We start from the raw sequence: 18964 nt of genomic DNA, 5'->3' as shown, positions 1-18964 counted from the left end.
GAATATGTAAATACACTTAATAGAGAGTGTATAGCATATCAGTAGAATAAATAGAAAACTTGGATTCTGTCAGTATTTAAAGAGAAATTCAAATGAGTCAGAACACATTATACTGAAAAGATTATGATTTAACTACTGTTGATTTAATTTGAAAATACTGTTGTTCATCTTTAGATTTTCCAAAATGGAATGATTAAAATAAGTAAATGTTAAAAAATATTAAAACATTTACACCCCAATACGAATGGAATAGTGAAAATCTTGTAAATATAGTAACATTTGATAATATTTTTGGGATTGGGTTTTATTTTACACTGCTGCATAAATTTCACATTTGCAGTTTTAAGTTCATCATCATGGTTTCTGAGCAGTCTTTGGGATTAAGCTTCCTCGGCAGGAAGAGTCGTTATGTGGCTTGCTGAAAAAGCTATACCTGCATCTTTAGTTCAAAGACTTCAGTCTTGCAAAAGGAACATCCTGTCTGACCACAGTTATTTTCTCTCTCTGACTTTCCTTTGAAGCCTGACTTAGTGGTAAAATGGTTTTTAGTCATAAAGGGCCGATTTTATGTAAGAGCAATGGAGAAATGGATTGCTACCCATCTTCAGATAGCCTCTTGCTTTTCTTTCTCTTATTGCATATGTAATACCCTTTGAAATAAACTAAATAATTTAGAAGCAATAATCAAATCCATTTTCTTCTGTGTGAAACCAGATTTTTCCTTAGTTTGTGGTGGGACTGTAACAATGGCAACTCTTGATACGTTGCGTGGTGCATTGGTCGTATTTGTGCACACACACACATGCAGTCTGTCATCATGCTTAATCTGTCATCAGGCATTGGTGGTGTTGGCTGCAGGTTTCATTGCTTCATACAGCAAATGTATGAAACCCAGGATGCTGGGAATGCACAAAAGCAGGTTTTTTGGCAGTGAAAACTTAGCTAACATAAGATAATACATTGATGAAAATATATTTCTATTTGAAGGACAGTACTTTCTTGGCAGTTATCCTTTTTGATTATCACAGAATCACAGAAACGTAAGGGTTGGAAGGGACCTCAGGAGACCATCTAGTCCAACCCCCCTGCCAAAGCAGGTTCCCTGCACCAGGTTGCACAGGAAAGCGTCCAGGTGGGTTTTGAACATCTCCAGAGATGGAGACTCCACAACCTCTCTGGGCAGCCTGTTCCAGTGCTCTGTCGACCTCACAGTAAAGAAGTTTGTTCTTAAGTTTGTGTGGAACTTTTGATGTTCCAGTTTTTGCCCATTGCCCCTTGTCCTGTCACTGGGCACCACTGAAAAGAGCCCGGCCCCATCCATTTGGCCTCCGCACTTCAGGTATTTATAGACATTGATAAGATCCCCCCTCAGTCTTCTCTTCTCCAGGCTGAAGAGTCCCAGCTCTCTCGGCCTTTCCTCACATGGGAGATGCTCCAGGCCCCTCATCATCTTTGTGACCCCTCCACTGGACTCTCTCCAGAAGATCCCTGTCCCTGTTGAACTGGGGAGGCCAGAACTGGACACAGTATCCCAGATGTGGCCTCACCAGGGCAGAGTAGAGGGGGAGGAGAACCTCCCTCGACCTGCTGGCCATGCTCTTTTTAATGCACCCCAGGATACTGTTGATTATGGGAAACGTGTATTTTCCTGTAGCCAAACTAAACTTGCAGTGGTGACACTAATATTTCCTTTCCCCCCTAATTATACAGATTGCAAATTCCATGGTAAGTACGTGGACAGGACCACCAGCCATGAAGTCACTGTTTACCCGAATGTTTTGTTGTAAGACTTGTCCAAACATTGTGAAGACCAACAACTTCATGAACTTTCAAAGCTACTTTCTGCAGAAGGTAAAATCTATTTTTTTCACTGAATGTTTCAAAAGAGATGTCAAAATACAAAAGTATTCCTACAGTTGACAATAACAGAACATGGATAGCACAGTCCTGCTTTATCCCTTCATAAAAATAAAAAATAACTGGTTCTTTCTTACATGGCGTCCCTTTGTTCCATCTTAGTAAAAAATCACTTACAAAATTTTAGTAATTTTTTCTGAGTAGCTGAAGTTAAATTAGCAGTTTCTTCAGAAGAATGAAGTATATGTAATAATTATTTGTAAATATTTGTGAGCTCATTCTTAAATAGAGTTTATTGTACAGTAGCAAAGCTACTCATTTTATCTTTTAGGTGAATTCAGCAGCTGTCTTTATTCATTAATGGCAATGATATACTGCAAATAAGATCTTATAAATCTTATTTTTAATTGGTGGGCTTTTTAGTTCAAGACACTGCGTAATCCTTCTTGCCATCTCCTTTCTATTAGCTGTCAACGTCATGTGTTGCTGCAGCTTATTTTGATGTTAATGCCGGGTTTTTTGCGGGGACCTATAGTTGTTAAGTTTCCAGTCAATAACAAAATGGATGATAATCGTTTTCTCTCATAGTTCACCTTGTAATTACTGGATGATTGAGTTCTTATTTCCACAGATTTTTTTTATTCCTAATTATGGAGAAAACTGAGATTTTATTTTCTTACTCTGTCCAAAACTGCTTCATCCTTGTCCCCACCAGTCTCTTTCTTGGACCTTCTTTTATATTTTTCTACTCTTTGTCATTGTCCATTCTTTCCCACTAAATCTTACACTTTTCTTCCTTCTAATCCCATGTCCCAAGTTTATAGATCTAGAGTGAGATTCCTCAGTCTGTGTGAGTGGAGCCTAAGATAGCTGCCTAGCTCATTCTACAATAAATACCTAATCAGGGTAATACCTCTCTGGCTCATGATTCTTTAGGCTTCACCAACTGTTGGATCTATACCTAATTAAATGGAAGCTTAGACATCACATTCACATGAAAACATCCACATTTAATGTCTGCCTCAGAAGTAGTTCCATCATAATTTTCTGTGTTTCATTATTTTTTATTTATTATCTTTTTCATAGTGCCTTGACTTGAGAGTTTTTTCTTGGAATTTCAAGGTTTTTTAATGTCTGCACTATGACTAATTATTGAGCAACAATAACAAAAAAAAACATAGTTTATTTGATCTGAAAATTATATAGCAAGTGGTATGACTTTCAAAAAGCATTTAAATACAACTTTTCAGAGATTTACTATTGCAGGATTGTTAATTGCTCATTTTCAGGATGTAGCTCTTTTCAGGGTGTAACTATCATTTCACTAATGTAAAAATGATGCTAGTATTAATTTTATTACACAGACTATGCCAGTTGCCATGGCCCTTCTGAGAGATGTTCACAACCTCTGTCCTAAGGAGGTTTTAATGTTTATTTTGGATTTGATCAAGTATAACGATAACAGGAAGAATAAGGTAAAGAATATGTTTATTTTAGTCTCTCACTTTTTTGTTGAAAAAGGTCTTAGTTAATATACTGCATGATGTTTTATGCTAGTAAGGTAAATATCTGTCTAGGAGAGTTGATGAAAATGTGATACACTATACTAAACAGTAAATGTTACAGAATGTTCTGTAGCTGACATTTCCATGGCAGCATTTCTTGGATGTTTCAAAGCTCTTTGTTCTTATTGACTTACTAAGGACCAGCCTGTCTTCATTTGCACACGTACTTTTCTTGCTTTACTCTTTTTCATTCAAAAAGATCCTTTAGAAATAATGACTTTTATTTTCCATATCTGGAAATTTTTCAGTGCCTGATTTTTCCATTTTTATAAAAGAATGTATTACTATTAATATGCTCTTATTACAGAGCGAAGATTAATGATTGCTCAATCACACTCAAATATATTTTCAGAACAAATTTATTCCTGTTTTGCTCTCTCATGCAGTTTCTCATATAGTTTTTATTTTAAGATCTTGTTCTATAACACTGCTTCAATATTTCATAGCTTTTAAAGAATATATTGTTATGTTTGCTTGTGTTTAAATGCTGTTTTTATCTAGTTTTCAGACAACTACTATCGTGCTGAACTGATTGATGCCCTAGCCAACTCTGTAACTCCTGCAGTCAGTGTGAACAATGAAGTTCGAACATTGGATAACTTAAATCCTGATGTTCGACTTATTCTTGAGGAAATTACCCGTTTCCTAAATATGGAGAAGCTTCTTCCCAGTTACAGGCATACCATTACAGTCAGGTGTGATTTAGTAATTGTTGTACACATGAAGAGAGCAGACACATTAATGCTACTTTTTTGGGTTTTATGTACTTTTCTGTAGTTACCATTTGAGATTTCAGCTTGCATGTGTTAAATGTCAAATTCCTTCAAATTTCTAAGAGCTGATAGTGCAAGTTTGTCTTGGTTGCTTTATTTTTCAACATTAATCCTATCAATGTAGACTTTTAATAGCAGGCATAAGTTGATCATGCTTGTGCCTCTTTAAGAAAAACATTTGTGGAAGTTTTGCAAAGGATAACCTTGTAACATCTGTAGAGTACACAACATAATCTGAGCTGTATTTTCTCTGTAAGTTAGTACAGTTCTACTGAATCCAAACAGTGGATTTGACACGGCAGTGGATTTTGTTTGTGTTTCTACCTAATTTAGAGTTAATGAGAGCTATGTGCTAATGCTGTGAAAGTAACTGTAACCTTCATTTGGATAATACAATTCTAGATAAATTGCATTGCTTGATTTTGAAGACAGTAATTTTGTTCTTCTGACTTGGCATTCCAGAAACCTAATGTAATATTCCTCTTTCTGCCACATCTAGCTGTTTAAAAGCTATTCGAGTGCTTCAGAAGAACGGCCACGTCCCAAGTGATCCTGCTCTCTTCAAGTCATATGCAGAATACGGGCATTTCGTAGATGTCCGAATAGCAGCACTGGAGGCTGTCGTTGATTACACAAAAGGTATTTTTTTCAAGTATTTTGACACTTTTTAACACTTGTGACATAGTAGAAAAGTGTAATACTTACCTCATTAATATATTAGGTTGAAATACTGTCCAGCAGAAAAGCTTGTGTGATAACAGATGTATTGATAAGAAGCTGAGATTGCTATTAATGCTTTGTCCTAGAGAATGCAAGTTTTATGAAGATGTGGTGAGTGTTGTTTCTCAGTGTCTTGCAAATCAAATCAGATACCGAAGTTTTGAAATAATGAGTAGACAGCACAATGAGTAGTGGTAAGGGGTTTTGGTAATTTCTTTTAACACCTCATTTTCAGTGATTTTGACTCAGTTGAGTTCAGCCATAATTGTTAGTCAAAGTTCTTGGGTTTGCTTTGCCTTCTTGCTAATCTCTTTATTTCGCTTTTTGCATGCATCTTATGGTTATAAATTTTGGAAACTTAGATTATTTTAATGGTTGTTGGTGGATTCTGCTTTGTCATTCCTTATACATAGCTTATGTTTGTGAGAAGTTTCCTTTGATGATTCTTTTAATATTGTCTATATCTTAGTTGACAGTTGCAGGTCCTTTCTTAAATGCCAGTTAAAGTTGAAAATGAATCCTGCCAGGTTTTCTAGAGGCAGATAGAAATTATTACTTTAATGATTTGCATTTTATAAAATTAATTTAGTATTACATTGGCCTTTTCATTTATTTGCATTAGTCTTCTCTCTGTTCAGCACATTTGTGACAGAAGGGTTATCCCTATCCAAGTGGCCACATCCTTCAGTTCTTCCTCTGTGAGCAGACTGGTGATTCTGGACTACTTCTAATTTTTCTGCCTCAAATTTAATCTTTTCATTTTCAGCATAATGGAGAGTTTCCTTTTTTTTTTTTTTTTGTATGAATAATTGTTTTCTGTTTCTTATAATGGCTTTATTACTTTGGTCTTACTGCTGTCATTCTGTCCAAAGACTAGATAGGCAATGAGAGGTTTTAAGGCAATTGGAGCCTTTGAGCAAATGCATCTGGTGGAATTTGGATGTATGCTTAACAGACTGAAACCAAACTGTCATACAGAAAAACGAATAACTTCAAGGGAGGCTATGCACTGAGCATCACTCTCAGGTTCAGTCCTCAATCTTGTAATTCTCCAGGCATTCTGGATCCATAACCCACTGCACATGTATCATTTGTTGTCCCTGTGAGTGATGCCCAGCGCTGGAATTCAGAACTCTGCTAGTGCTGTGCATCTCACTCTCTGTTAAGCTGCTCACTTTGTTCCTCTCTTCATAGAGTGTTAGTGGAAAGATTTGCTGGAGAATGGAAAGCTTACTCATCAGCCTGCTTCCTTTAGAATAATCTCCTCACTAATTCATCCCACCCTTTGGAAAGACAAACTGATAGAAATAATGTTTTCTCATTAAATTCTTGACCTTGTATGGTTAATAGCCGACTTGGATAAGAAAGTGTTTGTACTGCAAGGTAATATAGTACATCTTTAAAACAGTTGATCAAATGGGTTATATGTATAAGCAAGATCAAATGGGTTATATGTATATGATCAAATGGGTTATATGTATAAGCAAGACAGGGTAAGTTGCTTGAAATACTACACGGAAGGGTAGCACTTGAATGGTAAAAAGTAGCAGAAAGATGACTTCAATAAATCAGTGATTGAGCTGAACATAATTTTTGCCTGATCTCACTGTGAGATCTGGAAATTATGGATTAGAGTATTGCTGTACCTAACTGCCTTGCCCCTTGCCAACAACTTTTTCTCTCATGCAGAGGTAGCAGATGCAAATATCTATCTGCTACAAAGTCACTGCAATTCACAACACAGCCTACTTTCTAACTGGGCATCAGTATCATTTCTCAAATACAACATTAGCTTCTGCTCCTGGTGTAAGACTGGTAAGTTTTTGTTGGAGGGGTAAATCTGGAAGCTCAGTGTGCTAACTGACTTCTTCAGCTACCCAGAGAGAAGTTAGCAGTGCTTGTCTCACGGACCCCTAAACGTGGCTTTGGAAAGAGAAATGATCAGCTCTCTATTGCCAAGAGGTCTGATTCTTGTTGTTCCCAGTTACCTGTTTTCCAGTTCATACTGGATGTAAACCAGCAGTTATCAAATGCCTGTTGCTTGTGCCCAAGCTGACTTTTTAACAGTTTTTGTAAAGAAAGCTGACAGATGTTGTAATTTCCATAAAAAGGAAAGTGTGTATTTTCTGGGGCAGTGTGGAACTCCCATGTTTTCCTGTTAACTCTGAGGGTAGGAATAGCACTGCTTTTTCTTAAGTTACTTCAAAATAAACCATTTCTCCATGGAACTAAATAAATTGTTTTCTTTGCTGTTAATAGTAAGGCTTTTTTTGAGACACGGTAGCTCTATAAAATACTTGAGGCATCATGTAAGGATTTGGACAGTTGATCTAAATTTACTTGAAGTGAACAGAGTTTATTAACTTTTTGAAGTTAGCTTCTGATAGTTATATGACCATTAGCAGTTATATGTATACAACAAAGCAGTTGCATATTTATGAGGTAACAACAAAGTGTTCTAAATAAATATTCATGATTATCTAATCTCATGAATGTTAAAGTTTAGGGTCTCAGAGGTGCTCTTCTGTAATTAAGAACTGCTACACCATCTCTTGTACTTTGAAAAAATCTCAAGAGGACTTTTACTTCAGAAAGCAATCACTTGTTTTTATGTCTACCAGAAGTATGAAAATCTACATATCTTTCTTTTCCTTCTCCTAGACAAACTGGCAGGATGCAGACAGGATGAGAGAGTGAGATGAGTAGGAAATTGGGTCATGGGCTGCACTCAGTGGGTGACAATCAATGGTTTTTACTCAGACTGGCAGCCTGTCACAAGTAGGGTCCCCCAGGAAACATCTTCATAAATTATCTGGAAAACAGCATTGCCAGCAGCCTCACCTAATTTGCTGGTGACACTAAGCTGGGTGGTGAGGTGGACACATCAGATGGGTGAGCCATCTTACAGAGAGACCTGGACAGGCTGGAAGAGCGAGCAAGCAAAAGCTGTGTGAAGTTCAACAAAGACAAATGCAAGGTCCTGCACCTTGGACAACATAACCAAAGAGCTGAGCACAGGCTGGGATCTGTGTGGCTGGGGAGCAGCGTCACTGAAAGGGACCCAGGGGTCCTGGTGGACAACAAGCTGACCATGAGTCAGCAGTGCACTGCTGCAGCAACGAAGGCAATTGGACCCTGGGCTGCATCCGTGGGGGAATTACTAGCAGAGACACAGAATCACAGAGTGTTAGGGATTGGAAGGGACCTGGAAAGATCATCTAGTCCAACCCCCCTGCCAGAGCAGCGATGTGATCATCCCACTCTACTCAGTGCTTGTCAGGCCACACCTGCTGTGTCCAGTCTGGCCCCTACAATTCAAGAAAGATGTGGGCAGACTGGAGAGGGTACAAAGGAGGGCCACAAAGATGATCGGAGGGCTGGAGAACCTGTCCTATGAGGGAAGAGTAGGTCTTTTCTCCCTGGAGAAGAGAAGGCTCAGGAGGACCTCATCACAACACTCCAGTACTTAAAGGGCAGCTACAAAGAAGATGGAGGCTCTCTCTTCACAAGTAGCATATTCTCTATTCCCTGTAGAACATACTGTACTTCTGATTGTTGAGGGGATGCTTGAATGCATTCGTTTTAGGAAGCACAATATCAAGATGATCATTTACTCTGTGGTCTTCCCAATCAACACTCACAAGTGACAGTTACCTGCTCATAGTCAAGTTGGTGGTTATTAAACAACTGAGGCATGAAAGAGTTCTGTGCACATTTCTATTTCAGTGTAAAGTAAACCACCTTTTACTTTGAATTTTTACTATAATTAATGAAATTCCTCTTCCGTTGCAGTGATTCAAACTCTTTGTGTGCTAACTCAGGCACTTGCAATTGTCTTGATCGAAATCCTTCCAGTTTATGTATAATTATAGATATTTTATTTTTCTTTGCAGTTGATAGGAGCTATGAAGAACTACAGTGGCTGCTTACTATGGTTCAGAATGATCCTGTACCCTACATAAGGTTAGTGAGTTAATAAAGCACCAGTATTTTTACTGATGCTGGAGCTACTAAGTAAATTCTAGACATGGAATTGCTAGAATAGATCAAATACTTAATGGATTAATATTGCTTCACAAAGCTTTTTTTCCTTCTTGTTATTTTGTATAAACTGAAACATGTTTTGATGGTTCAACAATTCACATCTCAAAAACTAATCTACTCTGTTCTTATTCTCCATTATATTATTTTTGTCTTTTATGCTCTGCCCCTATGGTGGAAGTCTGAAATTAGAAGTCATTTGCTGATCATAAATAAAGTATATAAATCTGTTGTTGAATATGGCAAAAAGACTTTGTGATATTTATAAAAAACCAAGGTTGAGACATAGTGCACACAATGTTTTGCCAGCAAGGAGTGTAAAGCAATTGTTAGACTGTAGATGGGGCGAAAGGATAACATGAAAATATAGTGTAATTTCTAGTATTGCCTGTTTCAACTTTGTTTTCACCAATGAGTGATTGGATATTTTAGCACATTCATTATAAATCTTTGAGCATCAAGGTTCTTAATTTTTCCTCAACACTTTCTCATGGCCACCATTAAAATATTGAGTTTCAAATATTAATAATACTTCTACTCTCTCTATACATGATTTCTTACAAAGATCATAGCTGCAAGATTGTTCTCTATTTTATTTTTATCATTCTTGTTAATGAAAATAGATGCAGTTAGACTCACTAGAGGAGGTTTAGCTTCAGTGTAGGAAGGAGATTTAATTTGATTTGTATCTTTTTAAAGAGGAGTTTAAATTTTTATTTGAGTACTATATGTAAGCCTCTTCTAAAAGAAAAGAAAAAAAAATGTCTGTAAGATTTGTCTTGTCCCAAATGTGTAAGACAGCAAGGGGAAAGCTGGCTGCACTGCGAAAATAATTTAAAATAATAAGTAATGGAGCAAATAATTATTTTCATTAATAAAATGTTTTCAAGGCCAAGTTTAAAGGAAGGAGGTGGGGAAAAATGTATCTACTTCCTGCTCAGCAAGGAGATATTGTACGAGTAAATACTGTAAGCAAACATGGTAAGCACAGGATTTTTATACACCAGTGTAACTTACGAGGTGCCTTTCCAGAAGAATGTGCAAGTCACTGGTTTTTGTCCTTCCATTTTGTATCAGTCATAAACATTTAAAGTTATTTGAAAATTCTTTGGTGTAAATACATTAAGGAGTTTATTTGCTAGTGTTGCTCCTTCTTTGTAATTATCAAATCAGTGTGCAAAAAAAGATTGTTATTAAACAGAAGAACATAACGTAGCCTACAATTTTGTACCTAACTGTTAAAAATTATGCCTAATAACATCCTTCTGCTTTGCACCTTGGTTTTTACCTTTAAGTTATATTGCTGATGGTAAATCTATGTCTACATATTGAGGACAGAAGGAAGAGCTAAAAGCATAAAACATTGGTTAAAATTTTGGAAGTTATCCTTTATATGAATAAGTTTATAAGAATATTGCAGACTGAACAGACTTTGTATTCGTAGTGTACTCATTTGGATTTAATAAAGATTATTTTTTTTCTGTTTCTTTTTCAGGCATAAGATTCTGGATATGCTGACTAAGAATCCACCTTTTACCAAGAACATGGAGTCCCCTTTATGTAACGAAGCTTTGGTAGATCAACTTTGGAAACTGATGAATTCAGGTTGGTTTTTTGTTTGCTTGTTGTTTGGTTGGTTTTTTGTTTTTTCTTGTAAGTTTTTTTGAAATAAATGTTAAATACTTGCTTCAGAACATGCCGAGAGCTCTCTTAGTTTTTTGACAGTTAGAAATTAGAAATTCAGTCTCAGTAGTTCAATGTCATGCACGTACTTACAGAGCTTTCTCAGTGATATAGGGTACCAAACCTTGTTTTCCATTCTTTTGTCTACTACTGTTGTGTGCTTTGATGTACTTTGGCATAGAATGATTTTTTGACCCAGGCATTCAAAGGAAATGTTTCCTCAAATGATGGTGTCTGTGTTACCTTTTTCTTTATAGTTTACTTTAGATTAGGCAGTCTCTCTTAGTCCTCTTTACTAAACTCTTGAGAGAGAATATGAGAGCAAAACACTTGTATAGATTATTTAAACAAGTTATTTAGAAGCGTATTGTAAACCTAAGACTCAATTTGTCTTGAGTGATTAGGAAGGATCCTGATGAGAGAAGGGCTTGCATCTTTACCATTGACCTGTTTTTCATTACTGAAGCAGTTTTATCCAGACCTGACAAACTGCCCTTTAACATCTGGAATGTTACTACATAGATTACGTATAAACGTTTATATAGCTTTTTTAGGTCATTGAAGGCTGTCTGTTCTCTGTGTATCATTATTTTTAGTTTTTAGGAGTTTACAGCTACACTCCAGGGGTTGAACTGGAGAGACTACTAGTAGTTCATTTTTGTAGGATTTGCCAAGTGTCAGGCACAGAAAATAAACAATTTTGATCTTCCCATCAGAGAGTTTGTTTTTCCTTTTTCTTGAGAGAAGAGTGTGTGCAGTGTTACTTACAACCATTGCCTCTTTTTGCAAGTAACAAATAGGGTATACATTCTTCTTATGATTCATAGGGCTTTAAGTACTTACATTTCTATGCATCAAGATGACATAATGTTTCAATTTATTTTCTGTAAGGAATAACTGTAGCATTCCAGGGTGCCTTGAAAAAAAATGTTAATGTGAGACAAGTTAGTAGCCAGGTTTAAAGCTGCCTGATTCTAGACTCATGAGTTGCTTTCATTTAACATAAGTCCATGCAATAGAGAACAGACTCTGATTGATATATGTAATCTTTTTTTTTTTTTTTTTCCTGTGTTAATCTTCATTAAATTGGTAATACTCACCAGTTTAAAAGATTGCAGAGAAATTCAGCAACCAGTTGCATTTAAGTTTATCTGTTCCACTGGAAAAGGAGAGGGATACTGAATGGGAATTCATCACATCATTTTCAGATGTACTAGCTTAAGAAGTTGAGTAAATTATTGTTGAAATAGTTTTAAAATTAATATATTTGAACGTATTATTCTCTGGAGACTATTTTAATGTTAGAAATGTCCAGATTAATATTAATATCACTTTCTCCTTACCCAGTTGTTCATGAAACTCATCAGAGTTATTTGTAATTGGGTAAGTGTATGTACAGCTAAGTTTACTCAAAACAGTTTAGCCTCATGAAGCTTAGTATTTACAGGGGTAGATCTTTTAAGTTTTTTTGTGCTAAGTCTTGCACAGCCACATTAACATGGCGGTTGGCACATCTGTGTCTTGTTTACCAGATAGAGTTCTATTCCTGCCGTGGAACAATATGTTCAATAAACTTGCAATCAGTCAAGAGCTGGGCTGAGTTAACACCAGAATCACTGTATTTGTAGCATTGCACCAGATGTTAGATGTCTTTCTGTTGTGATTGGTGCCAAACGTGCTTTGGCCATTTGTATATGAAGATATAAAAGCAGTGGACAGTTTGCAGTGAAAAATGAAATCAACAAAGCATTGCTTTGTGTAGTGAGAATATGTATCTGTAGTGTGAATATAAATGAAAAGATTGAGTATCTAGTGAAGAACATGACATAGTAGTGACATCAGAAAGCATGTTCATGCATGACTGGTTTGTGTTCCCTATCAGTGTGGTTTCAGAGGGTACGGATCTCAGTCATGCTTAAGACTCCTAATACATTTCGTGGAACACTTAGGCAAGTGCGACTGAATCCACTGATACGGGAAGCCAATTTGGTCACAAAATATTCTGTTTAACTGTCCAATAGTAAAACCTAAAGTGAAACTTTAAAAATAAAAGCATATGAGTGTGATTATTTTCCTTTTATTTTTTGTTAATTATAGCATTTAGTTTCCTACTCTTGTTCTACTAAACGTGTCCAGTTTACAACCCAAACAACTTAAAGACTTCCTTTTAAATAGGAGGTGGCAGGTGTGTTTGAGTCAGTAAGAGGCAGGAATCTTGAGGGAAGTGTATCTTAAGCACATAAAATATCACACTCTGGTGGATCCAGATCACTTAAACTGTCTTATATTTAGGGGCGGAGAAGATTATATCTCTGTGTTAACAATAATCTCTTTTGAATTTTAGGAACTTCACATGACTGGAGATTACGATGTGGTGCTGTGGACCTCTATTTCACACTTTTTGGCCTAAGCAGACCTTCTTGTTTACCGTTACCAGAGCTTGGACTTGTTCTTAATCTGAAAGAAAAGAAGGCTGTACTTAATCCAACGATTATCCCTGAATCAGTTGCAAATAATCAGGAACCTGTGAATAGTGCTAACAATCACGGACAGTTAGTAGGATTTCAGAACACCGTAAGCACAAACCATCTGCGTACATCCCGTTCCGCTGGCTCTGAGTCCTTGCGTTGGTTGCTGATTTAATTTTGTGCTGTGTTCAAGCTACTCACGCTTTACCTCAGCTACCTTTAATACCTTGTTACTTCTCATTACTTCCACTTGAAAAACTGGCATATACCATAACTTTTTTTTACTTCTTTTAACTGTTTTGCATAGCATATGCAAGCTTTTTACTTGTTTTTTCTAGTCTCATAATTTCTGTTCTTTATAAAACTTTACTTTTTCTATATTGCTTATGAGACATTAAGTGATTCACAGAAATGTTTGATGCTGTGATGAAAACTTTTTTTTTATTAGACCAAGAATGTTGCTTATAGGCAAGTTAGGCAATTTTCAAAACCAAAATATTTTATCAGTAAATTTATTGCATCTTAAAATACATAGATATACCTCTTTTTAAACAACTTTTAGACGTGAAAGTTGGAACTTGAACATATCTTAATTGAACACTTGAATCTGACTACTTAGCGCTGGGCTCTGAGGATTTGTAACAACTTCTGAAATACAGCATACATTAAGTTTGTATTTTTCTGGCTTCAGAGGCTTTAATCCTAACACATTGTGTAGTTAGAAAATGGGTCTTACAAACTATTCACATCATACTTTTCTTAACTGCCACTGCTGCAAGACTAAGTCTTTTTTGAACAAATAAATTATGAGGGAGAAAACTCAACAAACATGGAATTTATGAATAATTTTCTTAACAGTTTCAAAAACTACATTTGATTGAAACTGCTTAGGAGTAAATCCTGAAAGAGGATGTGAACATGTGGTTAGCATGTTTTAGACTCTTCCCACCCTTTTGAGTGGAATGGTTTACTGTTACTTTATCAGTCCCATAGTTAATTTGTAAATAATTTTTATTCAGAAGTATGCTGAGAGTGCAAATTATCACAGTAGCTTGCAGGCTATTTCCAGTAGGGGGAGAAAACTGTGATGGAGTCAAATATCATTAGAACTATCCTACATACTTACAGAACATGTAATAAGTCCTAATTTGCTGTGCACAGACTTCAAAATTAGATAGCAGGATACATTGTGTTGGCAGATTTTTAGACGGCAGTTCGTTGAACATCCACCTTGTTTTAGCAGCCAGACTATTTTAATAAAAAAATTTCCTTTTAACTCTTCTTTTTCCTTTACTGTCCTCTCCCTTGTGCTAGCACAGTTGTTACTGCATAGTGAGCTGAATCAGGGGAAGATCTAGTTGAAAAATACCTTTTTTATGAACAAATATTTCCTGCTGGATCAGCTTCCTGACCCAGTTCATCATGTAGTTATACAAATGCTTGTGGCAGCCCAGGACAGACATGAGTGAGGAAGGGGAAGAGGCTGCTGCTTTTAGCAGCAGCACTGGCTTACACTAGTCTGAAAATGCAGCAATAGTATAAGCCTCAGTTCACACTTCATCCCTCATATCTTCTCCTGTGCTGCCTCACCTCCATTCTCCTACCCCTTACTTTATTAAGGTTATTCTTTTCACTGTAATTCCCCCCAAATTCAGGTGACTAATTTTCCTTTTAAAAAACACAAACCAGTAATACAAAACAAAGACTGCTTTTCGCATCAGCCAAAGTTTATCCAAAAGTGTTTCACAGCAGCAGCGTGTAGGGTTAAATAATAGGGATTAAAAAAGGGAAATACATATTTGAGGAGAAAAAAGCATTGAGGTGATAGAATACATCAGATTAACTAGCTTCTTTAAAACAGACTGTACATTCTGAGAGCATAGATGCGTTAAAATCAGCACTGATAGACTTGTGACACTGAATTTGCTGAGGGTGGTAAAAGTTACACACTTCATAAAACTGACTTTGAGTTGTTCAGGGCAAGAGTTTGTGGGGCTGGAGTGCCCTTTGTAGGGTAGAGGAAGAGCACTTCAGTGGAGCAACACATGCTCTTGAGAGTCTATGATATGGCTTCTATCTAGTTTTTAGCAGGCTTTTAATGATGTTTATTTCTGCGAGTACTTATTTTTCCTTCTATATTTTGTGTATTGGACTTCTTGGAACACCTGTCTCCTGTTTTAATGACTATATGTGTAACTTAGTAGACTCTCCTGCTATTTTTATATTCCTTTGACCCTGTTTTTTTAATAATCTAAGCAGTAATTTACAATACAGTTTAAGTCTAAAAAAATACTGTTGTGAAATAAAAAAACCCCAAGTTATAAGTGCTCTTTATGATTTGTATTCAATAAAGTAAGCACTAGCTTTTAAAGCTAACAAAAAAAGATTTTGCTAAATCCCATGTGTAGATCAGAGGCTATCACAGTTTTTCAACTGATATTTGAACTGAGGAAAGGCTGCGAGGCACAGATTTATAGAAAGGCTATTCAGAGGCAGCAAATGTTGTTGCACACCAACAGTACCATGATTGTGAGAAGGGACAGAAAAGATGCCAATGCTAGATATGCAGAGGGAGCAGGGATAGAAGTAAAGAGAAACTATGTTTGTAGGAGAGGTTGGCACAAATCCATACAGGGTTTTAGAAGATACTTTTTGACAGAACTACAGGGAAAACTTTGTTCAAATCACTCACTTTACTCAGAAGTGTTTTCAGCTATCAGGTCTCTTTTAGGCTGAAACATGGCTCTTGCTATCTTCTAATTTTTGGTCTTTTAATGCTGCTTCAGGAGGATGATCATCTTATTAAGGAAACAGCATCCAGCATTTCTGGTCATCAGCAGGGGGTGAAGAGGAAGGCTGATATGCCACTCGGGTCTCCATTGGAGCCAGGGCAAATACTAGAGAAGAATGAAGACAGTAAAGTCAAACTCAAAATCAGAGTAAGAAATGGAAATTCAACTTGCACAATATGTAGAGTATTCAGAATAACAGCAGCGGCTTCTGCTGACTTCCCTTAAAGCTGTGTTTGAACAAAAGACGTATTGTCCATATGTGTAAAGTAGTTGTTACGCTTACTTTGGCAAAATCGTTTCCCATCAGATTCTCTATTGGCTGGCAAAAACTAAAGTTGACAGTTAATGCTCTTGTTCACACAGCTTCACGGTAAATTAGAAAGGAGAAAAGACACTGACCCTTTTTAATTTTATTGAATTTTTATTCCTTTGCAGTGGTAGATATCAATTCCTTTCCGTCTCACCCCCAGTTTACCTCAAAAATAAAGTATTTTAAGTTCTATTTATTGATATTCCTATGAATTATTAGCATCTACTTATTTTTTTTCCTGATATCTTAGTTCTCAAACTCTCAAGAAGAGGAGGAAATTGATATGGACACAGTTCATGACAGTCAAGCCTTTATTTACCATCATTTGAATATGTTGGAGAGACCGTCTACACCAGGTATGAATAAATTTATTGGCAAAATAGTAGTATGAATTTTTCAACTATTTCAGTTGTGGGTGTTTTTTACTACTGATATTCCCTTAGATGCAGTGCTGGTAAGTGTTAAACTTTTTCAAGGAAGTATGTAAAGGGTGCATAAGAACGTTCTTTAGCTTCCAGTATATTATAGAAAACTCTGTACATGTGTATTTTCATACATATTTCAGTAAGTATGATGCATTTGAGTATGTATCATGCTTATAAAAGTGACAATCTAAGGAACTAATAAAATAACGTAAAGATGAAATAGAAGCCCATAAGAAATTAGGTAAAACATATTTTCCCATAGTTGTAATTTAAAAAATAATAATTTTGAATATTAACTTTAAAAAAATAGCAAGACTATTCAGGTAAAAAAAAAATCTCTAATCTTAATGATTTATAGCTTAATGTCAGTAGTTAAAAACATGCAAGCCTCAAAGATGCTTAGAAGGGCTTTTCAAAGCTGAAAAGATTGAATCTATGAGTAAGATGGTTTCATTTCAAGCATTTATTTTCTTTTACTGCTTCTCTTAGTATCTTTTTCATAGAATATTCAGCAAAATTACTTCTCAAAGAATAGTGTATCTTAAAAACTTTAAGGGAGGCTGAACTTCATTGATGAACTTCCACCTTCTTTGCTTATCTGTCACTAGCAAAGATATTCAGTGGTTAGTCTTATTTTCTCCAAATATTTTAACCACATTTCTGAAGTTTAGTTTCAGAATGTGTCAGTGGAGCTAAGCTGAGGTAGTGTGACTACGTAACAAGCATTCTGAGAGATCTTCGAGATGCATCCAAAACAAGGTTTTAAAGTTGCAGTGCTGCAGTGTGTGTAAGTGAAGTATTTGGCCTTAGAAGTAGGATTCAGAGTACTACCCTTTTGCTTGTTTTTCTGTTTTTATCCAGTGATTGCCTAATGTAAAACACAAGTAGATCTTAGCAGCAGGATATGGAACGTTGGTTCTGTCTTGAGTGCCCTAGGTCCTGAGCTATGCTGACAGGCGAGCTCATCTGCTTTCCCTGTGACCTAGCAATGTAGTGGCCCCATTTAAGAGAAGGGCTGGTGGATGTTCTTGCTCTGAGTGTCCTGCTGAGGCTGGTGCCTTGGTGCCTGCCAGAGGGGTGGAAGCTGTAGGCTCATACTCCCTTAGGGCCTAGGACTTACGTTTTTACTTCCTTGGCAGATGCTCTAGCCACTAAGGGGTTTTGTTTTTTTTAAAAAAAAGGTAACTGCTGTCATTGCTTAGTTCACAAATTAAGTTCATATGGGGACATAAAACACAGAGAGGTCTAGTTTCTGGATTCCAGATGGCCTTTGGTTAATGACATGTGCTTGTACAGCCAGCTCCACCAGGATGGATTTGTTGTTAGATATGCAGAGTAGCAAAACTCACAACTTTTTGCCTAAATCACAGGCATTTCAGCAGAGTAAAGGGGAAAGCTGCATATAGATTGCTCTCATTAACTTAGGAGCCTAATTCCACGCAACCTTTACTTTAAAACTCTCAGAGCTGCTTTGAATTTTGTCCTCGGTGTTATGGTCAATCACCACATTTCTGTTACGACAAAGAATGACACATCCAGGGCATGAGAGTGCGAAGCTGATCCACTGAGGATTAGTATTTATAACTCTTACGTTATATTTTGCAACATTTTTTTTACTAGATTTACACACTCTATGGAATATAAAGTCATAAACAAAACTCTGCCAAATACTTCACAAATAGGACTTACGGGACCCTCTGTATGCCAGCTCTGTGCTCCAGGACTGTTGCATATTAAGTTTGCACTAGAGTTCAGAAAGGGTAGAATCTGATGACGAGTGGAGTAATGGCTAGTTGGTTGCTCCTTTTGTAGACCTACAGCAGACAAAAGCTACTTTGAGTTTCACTTGTGTGCTGAACGACCTTCTCATGCCTGCCGTTCAGGCATTCAGCACACTGGAATACGTTTTCTTTCCTAGGTAATAAATGAGACAAATGCTGGTTTTTGCCACAGAATTCATTTTAAATAATAAGCCTTTGAAAAGCATTATTTTGAAACATTTCAGATTAATTTCATTTTCTTTGGTTTGTGCGGTTAGAAACAGTTCCACTTCAGATATTCTTTGCTTCTAAAATTTCACCTGTTTCTTATTCATAGCGTTTTTCTTAGAAGCAGAGATGTATGAATTTCAGACTAAGTAAATAAAGACAGTTCAATCTTTAGGAAATGGCATACTTCTGAGAAGAAATGCCAAACAGATGGGGAAAAATAAAAGCATACATAAATAAAATCGTTCACACATAGGGGTGTTCTGTTTTACAAAAGAATCACAGGTAATATTTCCTGAGGACCTTTGAGTTTTTGCAGCAGTGACAGAGGATGGGCGAGTT

The 18964-nt window shown here is 36.5% G+C and overlaps 1 protein-coding gene across 2 annotated transcripts in view; it reads left to right on the top strand.

Moving 5' to 3' along the window:
- TAF2 (TATA-box binding protein associated factor 2) overlaps positions 1 to 18964 on the top strand; it is a 59426-nt gene that overhangs the window by 31348 nt on the left and 9114 nt on the right. Inside the window, exons 17-25 of one of the 2 annotated variants that reach the window (XM_029086942.1) lie at positions 1711 to 1851; positions 3222 to 3332; positions 3924 to 4117; positions 4695 to 4834; positions 8809 to 8878; positions 10452 to 10561; positions 12984 to 13213; positions 15894 to 16046; positions 16460 to 16565. In XM_029086942.1, the coding sequence (XP_028942775.1) occupies positions 1711 to 1851; positions 3222 to 3332; positions 3924 to 4117; positions 4695 to 4834; positions 8809 to 8878; positions 10452 to 10561; positions 12984 to 13213; positions 15894 to 16046; positions 16460 to 16565 (1255 nt within the window). The remainder of the gene's footprint in view (positions 1 to 1710; positions 1852 to 3221; positions 3333 to 3923; positions 4118 to 4694; positions 4835 to 8808; positions 8879 to 10451; positions 10562 to 12983; positions 13214 to 15893; positions 16047 to 16459; positions 16566 to 18964) is intronic. The other variant, XM_029086943.1, reaches the window with a different exon arrangement.

This window comes from Antrostomus carolinensis, unplaced genomic scaffold, assembly GCF_000700745.2.
Source record: "Antrostomus carolinensis isolate BGI_N321 unplaced genomic scaffold, ASM70074v2 scaffold10079, whole genome shotgun sequence".
NCBI lineage: Eukaryota > Metazoa > Chordata > Aves > Caprimulgiformes > Caprimulgidae > Antrostomus > Antrostomus carolinensis.
Note: the sequence above shows the minus strand (reverse complement) of the source record. Positions and strands in the feature narration are given on the sequence as shown.